Below are 19,251 nucleotides of genomic sequence, written 5' to 3'. Positions count from 1 at the left end.
AGTGGATTCGTAAGAAGCATTTCAAGGTCCTGGAGTGGCCTAGCCAGTCTCCAGATCTCAACCCCATAGAAAATCTTTGGAGGGAGTTGAAAGTCCGTGTTGCCCAGCGACAGCCCCAAAACATCACTGCTCTAGAGGAGATCTGCATGGAGGAATGGGCCAAAATAACAGCAACAGTGTGAAAACCTTGTGAAGACTTACAGAAAACCTTTGACCTGTGTCATTGCCAACAAAGGGTATATAACAAAGTATTGAGAAACTTTTGTTGTTGACCAAATACATATTTTCCACCATAATTTGCAAATAAATTCATAAAAAATTCTACAATGTCATTTTCTGGATGATTTTTTCTCATTTTGTCTGTCATAGTTGACGTGTACCTATGATGAAAATTACAGGCCTCTCTCATCTTTTTAAGTGGGAGAACTTGCACAATTGGTGGCTGACTAAATACTTTTTTCCCCCACTGTAATTTCTCTCAATTTTGTCCACAAATTTGTTTACATCCCTGTTAGTGAGCATTTCTACTTTGCCAAAATAATCCATCCACCTGACAGGTGTGGCATATCAAGAAGCTGATTAAACAGCATGATCATTACACATGTGCACCTTGTGCTGGGGACAATAAAAGGCCACTAAAATATGAAGTTGTGTCACAACACAATGTCACAGATGTCTCAAGTTTTAAAGGAGCGCTCAATTGGCATGCCGACTGCAGGAAGGTCGACCAGAGCTGTTGCCAGAGAATTGAATGATCATTTCTCTACCATAAGCTGCCTCCAATGTCATTTTAGAGAATTTGGCAGTACATCCAACCGGCCTCACAACCTCAGACCACGTGTAACCACGCCAGCCCAGGACCTCCACATCCAGCTTCTTGACCTGCGGGATCGTCTGAGACCAGCCAACGGGACAGCTGATGAAACTGTGGGTTTGCACACCCGAAGAATCTCTGCACAAACTGTCAGAAACCATCTCAGGGAAGCTCATCTGCATGCTCATAGTCCTCACCAGGGTCTTGACCTGCAGTTCGGCGTCATAATTGACTTTCCCAGTTTCAACTGTACCAGGCAGATGGCAGACGTATGGTGTTGTGTGGGTGAGCGGTTTGCTGATGTCAATGTTGTGAACAGAGTGCCCCATTGTGGCGGTGGGGTTATGGTATGGGCAGGCATAAGCTACGGACAACGAACACAATTGCATTTTATCGATGGCATTTTGAATGCACAGAGATGTCGTGACGGGATCTTGAGGCCCATTGTCGTGCCATTCACCCGCCGCCATCACCTCATGTTTCGGCATGATGATGCATAGCCCCATGTCGCAAGGATCTGTACACAATTCCTGGAAGCTGAAAATGTCCCAATTCTTCCATGGCCTGCATACTCAGACATGTCACCCATTAAGCATGTTTGGGATGCTCTGGATCAACGTGTACATCAGCGTGTTCCAGTTCCCGCCAATATCCAGCAACTTCGCACAGCCATTGAAGAGGAGTGGGACAACATTCTACAGGCAACAATCAACAGTTTGATCAATTCTATGCGAAGGAGATGTGTTGCGCTGCATGAGGCAAATGGTGGGCACACCAGATACTGACTGGTTTTCTGATCCATGCCCCTACTTCTTTTGTTGTTCTTGGTATTTGTGACCATCAGATGCATATCTGTATTCCCAGATTTAATGAATTTATTTCAATTGACTGATTTCCTTATATGAACTGTAACTCAGTAAAATCTTTGAAATTGTCGCATGTTGCATTTATATTTTAGTTCAGTGTATAATGACCATAATCCATTGCGCGCCTACTTGTCCGGTCTGTGTTTCTTTTACGCCTGCTACGTAAAAGAGACAGAAGATTGCTGGATAGAGGGATAGAGAACAGTTGATTCAGGAGGCATCTCTACCTGAAAATACATGATCTAAGTGATTGATAGTTGGTATTCAGCAGTCATAAACGTAGGCCTTACTTTGAAGAACTACTAAAATAGTGATTTTGTCAGGCAGCAGATCTGTAGCGATGAGATGACTTGGAATGAAATAATAAAGTAATCAGATGAAACAAATGTAATATACACAACAACTGAAATATTTTATTAAAGTAAAGTTAATAAATGATGGTTAATAAGTGATAAGCAGTAACGGGCAGTCACTACCATCGTGGGACTTTTATAAATTGTGTCATTCTGTGTTGTTACAGCATTCAATCCACATAATGTATAGTGCATTTAATAAAAATAAAACAATTTTATATATATCCGACCATCAACCCTGGTGAGACAAAACCGTGACTCATCAGTGAAGAGCACTTTTTGCCAGTCCTGTCTGGTCCAGCGACGGTGGGTTTGTTCCCATAGGCGACGTTGTTGCCGGTGATGTCTGGTGAGGACCTGCCTTACAACAGGCCTACAAGCCCTCAGTTCAGCCTCTCTCAGCCTATTGCGGACAGTCTGCGCACTGATGGAGGGATTGTGCGTTCCTGGTGTAACTCGGGCAGTTGTTGTTGCCATCCTGTACCTGTCCCACAGGTGTGATGTTCGGATGTACCGATCCTGTGCAGGTGTTGTTACACGTGGTCTGCCACTGCGAGGACGATCAGCTGTCCGTCCTGTCTCCCTGTAGCGCTGTCTTAGGCGTCTCACAGTACGGACATTGCAATTTATTGCCCTGGCCACATCTGCAGTCCTCATGCCTCCTTGCAGCATGCCTAAGGCACGTTCACACAGATGAGCAGGGACCCTACTGGCCCCCCATGGGAATCGAACCCACAACCCTGGCGTTGCAAGCGCCATGCTCTACCAACTGAGCTACAGGAGGGCCATACAATGAAGTTATTTGGATTTTTACGAATTATCTTTGAAAGACAGGGTCCTGAAAAAGGGACGTTTCTTTTTTTGCTGAGTTTATATACAGTGAGGGAAAAAAGTATTTGATCCCCTGCTGATTTTGTAAGTTTGCCCACTGACAAAGACATGATCAGTCTATAATTTTAACAGTAGGTTTATTTGAACAGTGAGAGACAGAATAACAACAAACAAATCCAGAAAAACTCATTTCAAAAATGTTATAAATTGACTTGCATTTTAATGAAGGAAATACGTATTTGACCCCCTCTCAATCAGAAAGATTTCTGGCTCCCAGGTGTCTTTTATACAGGTAACGAGCTGAGATTAGGAGCACACTCTTAAAGGGAGTGCTCCTAATCTCTGTTTGTTACCTGTATAAAAGACACCTGTCCACAGAAGCAATCAATCAATCAGATTCCAAACTCTTCACCATGGCCAAGACCAAAGAGCTCTCCAAGGATGTCAGGGACAAGATTGTAGACCTACACAAGGCTGGAATGGGCTACAAGACCATCGCCAAGCAGCTTGGTGAGAAGGTGACAACAGTTGGTGCGATTATTCGCAAATGGAAGAAACACAAAATAACTGTCAATCTCCCTCGGCCTGGGGCTCCATGCAAGATCTCACCTCGTGGAGTTGCAATGATCATGAGAACGGTGAGGAATCAGCCCAGAACTACACAGGAGGATATTGTCAATGATCTCAAGGCAGCTGGGACCATAGGCACCAAGAAAACAATTGGTAACACACTACGCCGTGAAGGACTGAAATCCTGCAGCGCCCGCAAGGTCCCCCTGCTCAAGAAAGCACATATACAGGCCCGTCTGAAGTTTGCCAATGAACATCTGAATGATTCAGAGGAAAACTGGGTGAAAGTGTTGTGGTCAGATGAGACCAAAATGGAGCTCTTTGGCATCAATTCAACTCGCCGTGTTTGGAGGAGGAGGAATGCTGCCTATGACCCCAAAAACATCATCCCCACCGTCAAACATGGAGGTGGAAACATTATGCTTTGGGGGTGTTTTTCTGCTAAGGGGACAGGACAACTTCACCGCATCAAAGGGACAATGGACGGGGCCATGTACCGTCAAATCTTGGGTGAGATCCTCCTTCCCTCAGCCAGGGCATTGAAAATGGGTTGTGGATGGGTATTCCAGTATGACAATGACCCAAAACACACGGCCAAGACAACAAGTGGCTCAAGAAGAAGCACATTAAGGTCCTGGAGTGGCCTAGCCAGTCTCCAGACCTTAATCCCATAGAAAATCTGTGGAGGGAGCTGAAGGTTCGAGTTGCCAAACGTCAGCCTCGAAACCTTAATGACTTGGAGAAGATCTGCAAAGAGGAGTGGGACAAAATCCCTCCAGAGATGTGTGCAAACCTGGTGGCCAACTACAAGAAACGTCTGACCTCTGTGATTGCCAACAAGGGTTTTGCCACCAAGTACTAAGTCGTGTTTTGCAGAGGGGTCAAATACCTATTTCTCTCATTAAAATGCAAATCAATTTATTACATTTTTGACATGCATTTTTCTGGATTTTTTTGTTGTTATTCTGTCTCTCACTGTTCAAATAAACCTACCATTAAAATTATATAATTGTATAATTATACTGTCAGTGGGCAAACGTACAAAATCATCAGGGGATCAAATACTTTTTCCCTCACTGTATATATAAAAAACATTTAAAAAACTGTGATCCTTTTTTTAATAATCAAACCGATACCGAACAGACCTCAAAAAGTACTAAATCGCTCAGCACTACTGTCTGTTTATCGCTGTGATCCTGTGTGTCTGTGCATTAGTGTGTAAGTGTGTGCCTGTGTGTGTGTGTGTGTTACCTGGTCCTGTTGGTAGATGTTAGGGGGTCCAGGGGAGGTGAAGTCTCTCAAGGTGGGAGTTCCAGGGGTGTTGGGGAAGTCAGAGAAGCCTGACTGGCTGGAGTATCCTGGACCTGCTGGAAGAACAACACGCATATGAGGACACGTGTGTGTGTGTGTGTGTGTGTGTGTACAATTTTCAATTGTAACTAATAGGAGACAATGCACATAATTTGCAGTGTGAGCGCGTGTCTGTCTCCTCCCTACCTTGGCTGTTGTAGTCAGGTGTGTTCCTGCCCCCTGGTGGTAGACCCTGGTAGGGTGAGGAGGCTGGTCCCAGGGCAGCGATCATCTCCATGACGCTGGGCATCATCATGTGACTGGGGCTGACCGTCCGGCAGCGTTTCAACACCGGCCCGTCTGCTTCCTCCTTTATGTGGATATCTGGTTTGACGGGTACCGGCCTCCAGCCACACACTGGGTCAATGGTGATCTCCTCATAGTCCGAACTGAGGAGGGAAAAGGGGGAGAGAGAGGTTAGACAAGGAAGAGAAAGAGAATGCAAAAAAGATTTCAAGGGGCCCCTTTCAAGGACACCTAACTGTAGACCTAATTATGGTTAAGCTAAAGAATAACTAAATATGAACATAGTAGGGCAGGCAAATTCTGTTGCTTTTCATTCTGGACACTAGGTGGGAAAACCAGCGAGCAGTACTCCGGACCTCCAGGCTCAGATTTAAATACCCCTGTAGTAGGGGACAGACACACACTTACTTCTGTATGTATATTAGAATGCCCAGCATGTACTGGTCCACTTCTAGTCCTTCCAGCAGCGCCGTCTTACTGTTGTGGAGAAATACACATGGTCCGGATGACTAAAACACAACAGGTCTTTGTCTATGAGAAAGATAAGGCATGCTGAAAGATTATAGGTAAATTGTGGTGTTAACGTACTTGCACACAGGGCATCTCCAGGTCCCTCTCTCACAGTTCAACTGTAGGTACGACTCCAGGTCAAAACACTGCAGAGAGAGACACAGAAAGAGGTTTAGGGTGTGTGTGTGTGTGTGTTTGTCTCTCACCTGTATGTTAAGAGTGATGGTATGTGTGTGTGTGTGCGAGTAGGTGTGTTTTCACCTCTATGTGTGTGTGTGTGTGTGTGTGTGTGTGTGTGTGTGTGCCTGTGTGTCTAGTCTCTAACCTGTATGTGTCTACAGTCGTGTCCGCGTGCGGGCAGCTGGATGCGCCTGAAGGTGATAGGACATTTCAGGGAGACTTTGATTGCCGTCTGTTCCACACCGTCCTCTCCGTTCTGCCCTGGGGTCCCGGGGATGGTCCCACTACTGAAGTTCCTCTTAACTGAGGAGAGGGAGATTGGGGGAGGGAGAGAAAGAGAGAGGGAGAGGAAGAAACAAGAGAGCAGGGAAGAGAACAGGTGAGAATTGTGGTGAGAAGTCTTTATGTATTTCTGAGAACCAACCAGCCAGTCAGGTATGTGTATGTGTTCCACTCACTCTTAGTGACACAGTGCTCTGCAGGCAGTAGTCTCTTCTTCATTAACCCCTGAAGAACCGAGCGTACTGACGGCCTGTGGACCAGCTGCAACACAAACAGGTGGGACTGGAGAGAGCGGGGGTGAGAGAGAGAATTTGGATTACACACAGGTAAATATATCCTTTTCATGACAAGATAAAGATATCATGGGAAAGATGACATATTTTGGTTACTATCAAAGATCAGAACCAGATTGCAACCAAGATGAAGACCTAACAAAATGTCCTTATACAAACAGTACGCAACCTGACTATGACTTCATAAAGCATTTTTGCCTGTATGGTACTACTTACGCAGCAGCAGGCGGTGACGGTGATCTGGATGGTGTTGCGCCCCGGCTGACACACCTGCTTGAGGTAGAGGGGCTTGTGGGACGTCTTGTTGTCGCCCCTCTCGATGGTGAGCGGTGTGGCGTTCACACTCACCTGTAAGCAAGGACCAGACACCTACATGACAGACAGGTGAATGGAGGATCGGCTAACACGCTAGTCACAGTCGTCACACTGGGCTCAGAGTAGGAGTTCTGATCTAGGATCAGGTCCCCCCCCCTGTCCATATAATCTTATTGGTTATGATTCAAAAGGCAAAATTGATCGTAGATCAGCACTCGTACTCTTGAGACACTTTATGAACACAGTCCCTGGGCCACCTTTAGTATAGGGTGCAATATTGTGGAACGTTCAGATAGAAATACGTTGTGTAGAAAAGACATGCAGAATAGAGATGTAGAGTAAGGAATCATATCAGTTCTATTGATGGTATTTCTATCTAAAACATTCAGTACGTTGCACCCTCCTGAACGCGACCCTGTCTAACCAATGAAGTCCTCAACTGGCTAGCCAATCAAGTTCAGTCATCACCTTGCTAACCCAGATCTAAGGCTGGATCTCCACTCATGGCTTCATGACTGTCGTGGAAATTACCACTAAATACCCCAAAGTCAAGCTTAAATGAGTTTATGTTTTTTTCAAGCTAGCAGAGAGATTATAGACAAACAGCACTTCATGGGGAGGTTAGTCAGAAGTTCTGACGAGGTATTTCCCCCTCAGCATATTTATACTATCACTACGGGTTACACAAAGATAGCCAAGTGCATCCTTTCTCAGCAAAGCGTTTGCTCCCAGAGACCGGCTGCAGAGGAGGAGAACACCTGGCAACCACCGAGTCTGGGCATTCAGCCAATATTTCCACTCCCGCTGAGCCGACCTTGTAAGAGAAAACCTCAGACACCCTGTCTGTCTACAACAGGCGCATTTCTAAGTATGCAACAGGTCAAACATGTATGATAAGTGTGAGACACTGTTAACAGAAAGAGACACAGTAAAATTCCACTACAACTTCACCACTTGTATGGAGGGCTCCACACAGAGATGTAGGTGCATGGCACTTTATGCAAGAGTCAGTGAGAGCACTTGGGGGAGTGTAAACCCAGCCTAACCCATTCTGATAGGTGTGTGTAAATGCACATAGATCAGGTTGTATGTAAAAAAAACATCTAAAAAACAAAACACTTAGTAATATTGTGTTTTGTTTGATGTCGCATTTTCATCTGTGTGTGTGTGGACGTGTTTAACTATACTTGTGAGGACCAGAAGTCCCCACAAGAATAGTAAACCAATAAAAATTTGACCAACTGGGGGCATTTTGTTGGTCCCCACAAGGTCAAATGCTATTTCTAGGGGGTTTAGGGTTAAGGTTAGAATTAGTGTTAGGGTTAGGAGACGGGGTTAGTTTTAGGTTTAGGAGATGGGGTTAGTTTTAGGGTTAGGAGCTAGGGTTAGGTTTAGGGTTAAGGTTAGGTTTTGGGGTTAAGGTTAGGGTATAGGTTAGGGGTTAGGGAAAATAGGATTTTGAATGGGACTGAATTGTATGTCCCCACAAGGTTAGCTGTTTAAGACTGTGTGTGTGTGTGTATGTGTATTTGAGTGGGTACCTGTAAGTGCGATTGTACCTGTACAGAGGCGGGCCAGTTAGTGTTCATCTGTCTGTCCTCGTGGTGATAACACTTAAACTGCAGCTCCAGGTCAGGCCTAGAGGACATACACATGCAGTCATCAGATCCACACAGGCACACACAAATGCGGACGCATGAACGCGCGTGCACACACACCAAAACGGTCAATTAATAAATGTGGGAAAACTATGGTGTTAAAACACTGGATCACGTCACAGTAACGGCTGCTTTGATTGGCGGTGGGCTCTGACCTCATCATGAGGGTCTTGTAGACGGAGTCACGCAGCTGGAAGGCATGGTTGCTGACCGCCAGGTTGTGCTCCAATCGGAACGGCTCAAGCACCACGCCGTCGCGCACTGGGAAGGTCAGCCGCAGGTCGTCGCTAGGGTTACCTGGAGGGGGAGGGGAGATGAGGAGAGTATTTAACGTACGCATTCGGCCCAGGGTCCTCTTCATTAGGGAATGCAACAGAAAACATTTCAAAACATTTTGCAACTTAATATTTTTATTTTATTTCTTATTGGACAAGTCCCTTCCTGTTTCAGTCCTTTTTTCTTCCGTTTGCTGTCTAATGAACACGACTCAGGTCTGATCTCTATATATATTTCCATCAGTCCGTATCGCGGCTCTATTCAATCCATATCGCTTCAGCGATACAGATTGAATAGAGCCCTTAATAAAGGAGTGTTGTAGTAAGTGGGTCTCACCAGTGGGGAGCTGAAGGGAGTTGATGTTGGGCTTGACGTCGGGGCCTTGGGGAAGGTAGGGGGGCTTGGTGTCTGGCCCTGGCCCACCGGGGGAGAGGTAGGGGGGCATGCTGCCCGGTGTCATGGGAGGGGTGGGGTTACCACCCAGAGGAGAACTGGGGTATCCCGGCATCACACGGCTACCCTGCTGAAAGAGGGCGGAAGGGAGAGAGAATTTGAAACATAGAAAAACAACATCATACATTATATTATACAAGGCTAGGCCACAAAGATGTACAGTGAGGGAAAAAAATATTTGATCCCCTGCTGATTTTGTACATTTGCCCACTGACAAAGACATGATCAGTCTTTAATTTTACTGGTAGGTTTATTTGAACAGTGAGGGACAGAATAACAACAAAACATTCCAGAAAAACACATGTCAAAAATGTTATAAATTGATTTGAATTTTTATGAGGGAAATAAGTATTTGACCCCTCTGCAAAACATGACTTAGTACTTGGTGGCAAAACCCTTGTTGGCAATCAGAGGTCAGACATTTCTTGTAGTTGGCCACCAGGTTTGCACACATCTCAGGAGGGATTTTGTTCCACTCCTCTTTGCAGATCTTCTCCAAGTCATTAAGGTTTCGAGGCTGGCGTTTGGCAACTCGAACCTTCAGCTTCCTCCACAGATCTTCTATGGGATTAAGGTCTGGAGACTGGCTAGGCCACTCCAGGACCTTAATGTGCTTCTTCTTGAGCCACTCCTTTGTTGCCTTGGCCGTGTGTTTTGGGTCATTGTCATGCTGGAATACCCATCCACGACCCATTTTCAATGCCCTGGATGAGGGAAGGAGGTTCTCACCCAAGATTTGACGGTACATGGCCCCGTCCATCGTCCCTTTGATGCGGTGAAGTTGTCCTGTCCCCTTAGCAGAAAAACACCCCCAAAGCATAATGTTTCCACCTCCTTGTTTGACGGTGGGGATGGTGTTCTTGGGGGTCATAGGCATCATTCATCGTCCTCCAAACATGGCGAGTTGAGTTGATGCCAAAGAGCTCCATTTTGGTCTCATCTGACCACAACACTTTCACCCAGTTCTCCTCTGAATCATTCAGATGATCATTGGCAAACATCAGATGGGCATGTACAGTGGGGAAAAAAAGTATTTAGTCAGCTACCAATTGTGCAAGTTCTCCCACTTAAAAAGATGAGAGGCCTGTAATTTTCATCATAGGTACACGTCAACTATGACAGACAAATTGAGGAAAAAAAATCCATAAAATCACATTGTAGGATTTTTAATGAATTTATTTGCAAATTATGGTGGAAAATAAGTATTTGGTCACCTACAAACAAGCAAGATTTCTGGCTCTCACAGACCTGTAACTTCTTCTTTAAGAGGCTCCTCTGTCCTCCACTCGTTACCTGTATTAATGGCACCTGTTTGAACTTGTTATCAGTATAAAAGACACCTGTCCACAACCTCAAACAGTCACACTCCAAACTCCACTATGATCAAGACCAAAGACCTGTCAAAGGACACCAGAAACAAAATTGTAGACCTGCACCAGGCTGGGAAGACTGAATATGCAATAGGTAAGCAGCTTGGTTTGAAGAAATCAACTGTGGGAGCAATTATTAGGAAATGGAAGACATACAAGACCACTGATAATCTCCCTCGATCTGGGGCTCCACGCAAGATCTCACCCCGTGGGGTCAAAATGATCACAAGAACAGTGAGCAAAAATCCCAGAACCACAAGGGGGGACCTAGTGAATGACCTGCAGAGAGCTGGGACCAAAGTAACAAAGCCTACCATCAGTAACACACTACGCCGCCAGGGACTCAAATCCTGCAGTGCCAGACGTGTCCCCCTGCTTAAGCCAGTACATGTCCAGGCCCGTCTGAAGTTTGCTAGAGTGCATTTGGATGATCCAGAAGAGGATTGGGAGAATGTCATATGGTCAGATGAAACCAAAATAGAACTTTTTGGTAAAAACTCAACTCGTCGTGTTTGGAGGACAAAGAATGCTGAGTTGCATCCAAAGAACACCATACCTACTTTGAAGCATGGGGGTGGAAACATCATGCTTTGGGGCTGTTTTTCTGCAAAGGGACCAGGACGACTGATCCGTGTAAAGGAAAGAATGAATGGGGCCATGTATCGTGAGATTTTGAGTGAAAACCTCCTTCCATCAGCAAGGGCATTGAAGATGAAACGTGGCTGGGTCTTTCAGCATGACAGTGATCCCAAACACACTGCCCGGGCAACGAAGGAGTGGCTTCGTAAGAAGCATTTCAAGGTCATGGAGTGGCCTAGCCAGTCTCCAGATCTCAACCCCATAGAAAATCTTTGGAGGGAGTTGAAAGTCTGTGTTGCCCAGCGACAGCCCCAAAACATCACTGCTCTAGAGGAGATCTGCATGGAGGAATGGGCCAAAATACCAGCAACAGTGTGTGAAAACCTTGTGAAGACTTACAGAAAACGTTTGACCTGTCTCATTGCCAACAAAGGGTATATAACAAAGTATTGACAAACTTTTGTTATTGACCAAATACTTATTTTCCACCATAATTGGCAAATAAATTCATAAAAAATCCTACAATGTGATTTTCTGGAGAAAAAAAAATCTCATTTTGTCTGTCATAGTTGACGTGTACCTATGATGAAAATTACAGGCCTCTCTCATCTTTTTAAGTGGGAGAACTAGCACAATTGGTGGCTGACTAAATACTTTTTTTCCCCACTGTATATGTGCTTTCTTGAGCAGGGGGACCTTGCGGGCGCTGCAGGATTTCAGTCCTTCACGGCGTAGTGTGTTACCAATTGTTTTCTTGGCGACAATGGTCCCAGCTGCCTTGAGATCATTGACAAGATCCTCCCATGTAGTTCTGGGCTGATTCCTCACCGTTCTCATGATCATTGCAACTCCACGAGGTGAGATCTTGCATGGAGCCCCAGGCCAAGGGAGATAGACAGTACTTTTGTGTTTCTTCCATTTGCGAATAATCGCACCAACTGTTGTCACCTTCTCACCAAGCTGCTTGGCGATGGTCTTGTAGCCCATTCCAGCCTTGTGTAGGTCTACAATCTTGTCCCTGACACCCTTGGAGAGCTCTTTGGTCTTGGCCATGGTGAAGAGTTTGGAATCTGATTGATTGATTGCTTCTGTGGACAGGTGTCTTTTATACAGGTAACAAGCTGAGATTAGGAGCACTCCCTTTAAGAGTGTGCTCCTAATCTCAGCTCGTTACCTGTATAAAAGACACCTGGGAGCCAGAAATCTTTTTGATTGTTGAGGGGGTAAAATACTTATTTCCCTCATTAAAATGCAAATCAATTTATAACATTTTTGACATGCGTTTTCTGGATTTTTTTGTTGTTATTCTGTCTCCCACTGTTCAAATAAACCTACCATTAAAATGATAGACTGATCATTTCTTTGTCAGTGGGCAAACGTACAAAATCAGCAGGGGATCAAATACTTTTTTCCCTCACTGTATGGACACGGATGAAATTGTACATGAATTAATCAATTGTCAGTTAAACTCCAGTTAACTATTTTCAGACGAGCTGCATACGGCATAAGGGCAGACATATTGTGCGTTTGACGGACAATCATCTCCGTACATTATACGTCAACGGATGACTCGCATCGAAAAACATTTGTCTCAATCCGTAATTTCCGGACACAAAATCCCTGTGTGGCCTAATTAATAAATGTGCTTAATTTGGGTCCACAAATTACATTACATTTGCAAAGGACCCAAAAATTCCAAAGGTCATACGGAGGCCTGGATAATGTCATGGAAACAAAAAGCACCATCTCCTCCACACTGCCAAGGCACACACACACACACACACACACCAGGTTGGCTTACCGCAATGACAGCAGCCTGTGTGAAGGCATTGTAGCCTCCTGATGCTCCTGGTGGCATGTTACCTTGCTGCCCGTTATACTGCTGCTCCTGCTGAAACACACATACACATAAACAGGCAAAACAGATCCTAGATCAGCACTCCTACTCTTGAGACGCTTTGTGAATACAGGCCCTGGTCAGATTTGATGCGAGCTCCGTCTCTACACTACAAACATATGTGTCAGGGAGAAGTCTCTTTGGAGCCAGGTTCATACTAGCGGTGTGTTAAAAGGCTCTAGTCCACCATCAAAATCCTTTGAAATACACACGTTCCTAGCTTAAAGCCGCAATCAGCAGTATAAACAATAACAACGCATTTTTCCCAGCCCCTTTCGGTAAAAAGCTGAGGGATGGGCCTGGAGAAATGTAACCACTCAAATTCACAGACAGAGCTATAGATGATATCAAAATGATAGTTTTAACCATGTTGAGGCTCTATAGCATTTGTTTACAGACATTGGCGTAAAACAAGTTTATATTTTGGGTTCTGATGGGGTACAACAGTTGAACTAAGCCCATGGGGCATTTATAAGTCATATTCTTCAAAAATCAATGGGTACATACCATTAATTTATAAGTAAAAAATATTGATGTAGCAACTGCTGATTGCCCCTTTAACTAGTGTGTTTGTGTGTGTGGTCTCACTGTTTACCTTGTAGTACTGTGCAGGGTTGGGTGGACCTTGCTGGTACTGCCCCATGGGGGGCATACGCTGGTTGGGGTGGTAGGAGGGGGACTGGGGCTGGCGCTGCTGGGGGCCGGGGGGGTACTGGAGGGGCTGGCCACCGTGGTACGGAGACATCCCCCCTGAACCATACTGCTGCTGCCCTGGGAAACCCTGGGGGAGGGACGGAGGAGAGAGGGGGAGGGAAAGAGGAGAGAGGGGGAGGGACAGAGGAAAGGGGATGAGTGTGTGGCCACTAGTAAACAATTTATGTAAATTGTTAGCGTCTTAGTGTGTGTGTGTGCAAGCACCCATGTGTTTTCCAGCACTGTACCTCTGATTGGTAGGGGCGTTTGAGCCCTTGTTGTTGGCCTCCTGGGTAGCCTGGGTGTTGCTGGGACATCCTCTGGCCCTGGCCCTGGGAGGGGTGCGAGGGGTACCCCATGCCCCCCATGGAGGGGTGCTGCCCAGGCCGGGACTGGACCATCCCACTGGGGCTCATGCCTGGGGGGCCGCGGGGGCCACCCTGCTGGGGGCCCGGGTGGGACAGGAACTGGGTACTGTAGGAGGAGGGGCCTCCACCCATCTAAAGAGAGAGAGAAGAGAGAGAGAAAGAGAGAGAAGAGAGAGAGAGAGAGAGAGAGAGAGAGAGAGAGGGGAGAGAGACATGGTGAAAAATGCAGAGCACACACCTAGTGGCAGAATAGGGGTTCGAATTGAAGTCAGTTAATTCAGGAAGTAAATGGAAATTCAAATTCAAATATAGAAAAACAGGCTTATATTTTCAATGAATTCTCACCAAACTGAAAAGGAGAAGCTATTTATTTGAAATGTGTTTCACATTTTAAAATGTTAAATGCAAATCATGTGTGACTTCAATTAGAATTGACCCCAACCCTGATACACAATACTGTGACAGGAGACAGACACAGAGAGAGAGAGAAACACAGAGAGAGTGAGAAACACAGAGTGAGAGAGAGACTGTTAATATTTATTGTTTATTTCACTTTTGTTTACTATCTACTTCACTTGCTTTGGCAATGTTAACACACGTTTCCCATGCCAATAGCCCTTAAATTGAAATTGAATTGAATTGAAGAGAGAGAGAGAGAGAGAGAGAGAGAGAGAGAGAGAGAGAGAGACACACACACACACAGAGAGAGACACAGAGAAAGAGAGAGAGACACAGAGAAAGAGAGAGACACAGAGAGAGAGAGAGAGAGAAAGAGAGAGTGAGAGAGAGAGAGAGAGAGAGAGAGAGACACACACAGAGAGAGATACACAGAGAGAGACAGAGAGAGAGACAGAGAGAGAGAGAGAGACACACACAGAGAGAGACACAGAGAAAGAGAGAGAGACACAGAGAAAGAGAGAGAGACACAGAGAAAGAGAGAGACACAGAGAGAGAGAAAGAAAGAGAGAGTGAGAGAGAGAGAGACACACACAGAGATACACAGAGAGAGACAGAGAGAGAGACAGAGAGAGAGAGAGAGAGAGAGAGACACACACAGAGAGAGACACAGAGAAAGAGAGAGAGACACAGAGAAAGAGAGAGAGAGACACAGAGAGAGAGAGAGAGAGAGAGAGAGAGAGAGAGAGAGAGAGAAAGAAAGAGAGAGCGAGAGAGACAGGAAAGGATGGAAGACTCCCTGTAGGATTTACAGTGTGGTTTCTCCCTAGAGACAGAGCGTAGACATGTAAACAGTCTGCTAGAAGAGACTTACGTTCTCTCTCTAATCAAAGCCATGTCTCTGGAGTAAGTGTGTGTGTGTGTGTGTGTGTGCGTGGCAGAGCTAGTGAATGATATCAGCAACATTTCCACATTAAGTGGTCGGTGTTGATAATTTGGGGTTTATCGTCCCAACTCTAACATGCGTGCGCACACACACGGGGAGGCTGAGCCTCTTACCTGGCCATAGTTCAGTTCCTGGTTCTGCTTCTCCTGGATGGCAGCAACAGTAGCCGTAGCAGTGGCAGTCGCCGTGGCAGCGGCAGCGGCAACAGCGGCGGCAGCAGCCTGGGTGAAGTCAGAGGGAGGGCGTTGGCCCATACCTCCTCCGCCACCACCATTATTAGAGTAACTAAGATACAGACACAGACACAGACAGAGAGACAGAGAGAAAGAGACAAAATATAATTATTTGGAACTCACTCCTGAGGTCAAGCACTATAAACAATGGCATTTCCTTGATTCCATGCTTCCTCTCTCCTTTTCCAAACCCATTGGATGAGAAGGTCAGAGGGGAGAGACCTTCAACTAATGGGTTTGGAAAAGGAGGCGAAGAGGGAGAACGTGAGGAATTAATGAAATGCCGTTGAGATTCTCCCCATGTGTCTGACCGACTGAATGGACCCCTGGGTTGTGTTCATTCGGGCAATGAAAATTAACAACTTTAAAATATATATATTGTAATGGAAAAGACAAATGAGTGTTTCTGATTGGACAAGGGGTACGTCTAATTCATTAGAGCCCACCATAGCAAAATTGTTTTCAAACGAAAACGAGCGTTTCTTATGTTCAGGTAGTCCGTCCCTCTTTCAGTCTACTTTCTTCCATTTCGTGCCTAGTGAATATTTCACAGATATTACGTCCCCGTTTCACTCGGTTTTCTTCCGTTTCGTGCCCAGTAAACAAGACCCTGGTGAAGATATACCATACGAATAAGTCAAAGATGTTTACCTCTGTCCATATGGCGGGGCTTGGTTATAGGCGGTGTTGGGGCGGCCGTAAAGCCCTGGTTGTCCGTAGCCCTTATCACCGTAGCTCTGGTACTGGTGGCTCATACCGGGACTCATCCCCCCACCTCCACTGCTGCTCTGCATCATGTGACCTCCAGAGTTACCACCCGGACCCATGGGCGCTCCAAACACCTAGACGGGGGAAACACAGGAAGTGAGGTAGTGGAAACAGTAATGTGTTAGAGAAGAGGAAAAACGCCATGTGACATTCCAGACAGTCTGCAAAGCACTTATGCTTTACATATTAAACAATGAATGAATGTAGTTGGGCATCGGATTGCGATACCATTGATGTGGATTCTGATAGTTATACACTTCATTCAGGCCTTGTGAGTTTTGGTGGACAACTGCTATGTAGGCAGCCTGGAATGTGGCAAAAGAAATTTGCTCTCCTTGATAAATTAAGATAAAATAGATAGAAGGATGGGTGAGAAAAAGGAAGAAGAGGGAGGGAGGGCCATGATTGGCTGGTCGTTACCTGGCTGTGCGAGGGATTGGTCACGCCCCAGACAGTGGTTACCACGGAGAGTGCTCCTGGCTGTTGATTGGTGCCTTGTTGCCAGGAGGCAGAGTCATACAGGAAGTTACCGTCACTAAGGAAGACAGAGACAGGAAGCAAAGGCATTATGGGATGAATTCATGTACAGCAGTGGGGTGCATCTCAATAGTGACAAGTGGCTTCCTCTCCATCTGCACTGATCGTGAAAGACCTGGGCCTTGTGTATCTAGCGTGTCAGAGTCCAAGTGCTGTTTTAGGATCAGTTTTGCATTTTGCCCAATGCTGGAAGGGGGGCCTGAGTTTAAAACTTTAGGAACCCCTGCATTAGACTATTCGTTTGTTGAGGAGAAAAACTAGTGGGAGTCTTTGTAGGAGTTAAATGACTTGTGCCACAGCACATCACATCCTCAAGAGGCACTCCACAACATTTCCATAACAACAACAAAGCAGTCACTTAGAAACCAGTAAGGGCAGCCCAGCTGAGGAAGAGGAGGCTCCTGAGTGTGTACGTTTGTGTGTGTGTGTGTGGCTGAGGTTACCCTCCACTTCCTCAACTGAAATCACAGGATGTGAACTCGCTGGTACAGGAAACCAGCGCTCCAGCGCCAGGGCCAGCAGCAGCCAATGAGCACCCAGAGTCCCAGAGCCAAGCCAATAGCGGGAGCGGTGAGAGGTCAAAGCCAACCAAAAGCCAACTGACGGTTTGTCTGAGGACAATGCGCTCAGCACTCCCTCTCTGAGTCACTCAGTGTGTGTGTGTGTGTGTGTGTGTGTGTGTGTGTGTGTGTGTGTGTGTGTGTGTGTGTGTGTACCTGTGCGGAGTGGGAGGCAGACCGGGTTTCATGGAGTTGAGGGGGTTCATCGGAGGAACGGGGGGGTCAACGAGACCCTGACAGGCAGCCTAAGAGAGAGAGAGAGAGAGAGAGTTATTGAAATTGTATGTTATTTGGGTTGTTGTGTTCTTATTCTTTTGACCGTGTAATTATTTGTGTGATTATTCATAATGCCATGTATTATCGTTTCCTTGTTGTCAGCAATATCATGTAAATAAAGCTCATCGAGTTAAGAGAAACTGTGACTCATAGCATTGAACTGAAGCAGTGACTTCACCACCATCATAGCTAACACTCTCTCCCTCACACAGAGAGATACACACATTCACACAAGCTTACCTTCCTCTCCCTTTTAGCTTCTGCTCTGTCTGTCTGTCTGTCTGTCTGTCTGTCTGTCTGTCTGTCTGTCTGTCTGTGTGTGTGTCTGTGTGTCTGTGTGTGTGTGTCTGTCTGTGTGTCTGTTGTGTCTGTCTGTGTGTCTGTCTGTCTGTGTGTGTCTGTGTGTGTGTGTCTGTCTGTGTGTGTGTGTGTCTGTCTGTCTGTCTGTCTGCCTGTGTGTCTGTGAGAGAAAGAGAGAGAGAGAGAGAGAGAGTTAGCCTATTACTGCCTGGCATAATGGTTCTCATAGAAGGGAGGGGGAGGGGCAGGCAGCAGGGTCTAAATTCAGCTCTGATTTCTACAGAAATTTAAGAGAACAGCAAATTAGGAGGCTTCCTACACACACTCACTCCAGGGTTTCTGTTAGCCGGTAATAGCCGGCTTTTGGCCCCAAAAATATATGAAAAGCTGATAAATAAAATTACCACTGTCCAATTGTCCGGGAGAAGAAAATAAATCCCATTGTGAAAATGCATTTTTGCCTATTAATTGATTGAAATACCAGTCGATATAGCACCAGAGCTGCTGCTAGTTTGTTGCTGCTGGAGTGAAACATGCTTTTATAAGCCCAATCATTGCGCAATAATTCTAAATGCAATCACGTATTAAAAACACTTTGATGGCCATGATTGAAAAGAGCTACTATTGTTATTTCTCAACTGGTAATTGAAGCTCGCTTCCCATTCGCCATTCAAGTGCTTAGGCAAAGGTAGGCAGGCTTCAGCTTATCACACACCAATTCACACCATTTTGCGGAAGTATGCATTTTGAAAACATACCTACTTGTTTGAAACCTGAACGTTTTACTACATATTATGAGGCATGTCTTACCTTGCTTCAAAGTAGCCTAGACAAAATAAAACCAAACGTGCAGGCAATTATTGTATAGGCTAGAGACTGCCATATGCCATTGAAACCAGTATAGCCTATTTCTCTCATGTTCTATTGGTTTTCAAATCAACTTTATTTCATTGTCCAGTAGCCAAAGGCACAATCCTAGTCATATTAGCAACCGATGCTAGTTGTCCCACCTTTTAGATCTCCCCTCTTTCTAAATTGCTAACAGATATTTTCATCTACATCTCATGAAACCACTCGCATGTGCGGTGCGCTTTTGACAACGCTAATTGCATTACGTAACTAACATTTGTGCGTAGCCTACTTACTGCCTTGTGACAACACTTGTGCACACTGCTGCGGTTATGTGAATAAATAATAGTTTATCAACATTTTAAGCTAAACGTTCTGATCTGTTACATCAGACTCATTGCTTTTTACGTTTTTTTTTTAATGTAGCCTAGGCCTACTGGTTGGATGAATTTGGGATCTATCGTCCCACAACTGTCCAGAGT

At 45.6% G+C, this 19,251-nt stretch overlaps 1 protein-coding gene across 11 annotated transcripts in view; it reads right to left on the bottom strand.

The window, feature by feature from the left end:
• The window catches only part of LOC121541447 (zinc finger MIZ domain-containing protein 2-like), a 53,453-nt gene that overhangs the window by 11,590 nt on the left and 22,612 nt on the right, over positions 1-19,251 (bottom strand). For 3 of the 11 annotated variants that reach the window (XM_045208052.1, XM_045208054.1, XM_045208044.1), the window contains exons 2-18: positions 17,501-17,589; positions 16,668-16,782; positions 16,131-16,321; positions 15,360-15,531; positions 13,785-14,036; positions 13,439-13,624; positions 12,748-12,837; positions 8,881-9,067; positions 8,424-8,565; positions 8,152-8,248; positions 6,512-6,664; positions 6,179-6,284; positions 5,866-6,023; positions 5,619-5,686; positions 5,439-5,507; positions 4,932-5,173; positions 4,686-4,801 (exon numbers count right to left, since the gene is read on the bottom strand). In XM_045208052.1, coding sequence (XP_045063987.1) covers positions 4,686-4,801; positions 4,932-5,173; positions 5,439-5,507; positions 5,619-5,686; positions 5,866-6,023; positions 6,179-6,284; positions 6,512-6,664; positions 8,152-8,248; positions 8,424-8,565; positions 8,881-9,067; positions 12,748-12,837; positions 13,439-13,624; positions 13,785-14,036; positions 15,360-15,531; positions 16,131-16,321; positions 16,668-16,782; positions 17,501-17,550 — 2,394 coding nt within the window. In that variant the 5' untranslated portion in view covers positions 17,551-17,589. Of the gene's footprint in view, positions 1-4,685; positions 4,802-4,931; positions 5,174-5,438; positions 5,508-5,618; positions 5,687-5,865; positions 6,024-6,178; positions 6,285-6,511; positions 6,665-8,151; positions 8,249-8,423; positions 8,566-8,880; positions 9,068-12,747; positions 12,838-13,438; positions 13,625-13,784; positions 14,037-15,359; positions 15,532-16,130; positions 16,322-16,667; positions 16,783-17,500; positions 17,590-17,860; positions 17,895-19,251 lie in introns of those variants that run through there. The other 8 variants (XM_045208045.1, XM_045208048.1, XM_045208051.1 and 5 more) reach the window with 8 other exon arrangements.

This window comes from Coregonus clupeaformis, chromosome 27 (genome assembly GCF_020615455.1).
Source record: "Coregonus clupeaformis isolate EN_2021a chromosome 27, ASM2061545v1, whole genome shotgun sequence".
NCBI classification, from domain to species: Eukaryota; Metazoa; Chordata; class Actinopteri; order Salmoniformes; family Salmonidae; genus Coregonus; species Coregonus clupeaformis.
This window is presented reverse-complemented; position numbering and strand designations above follow the sequence as displayed.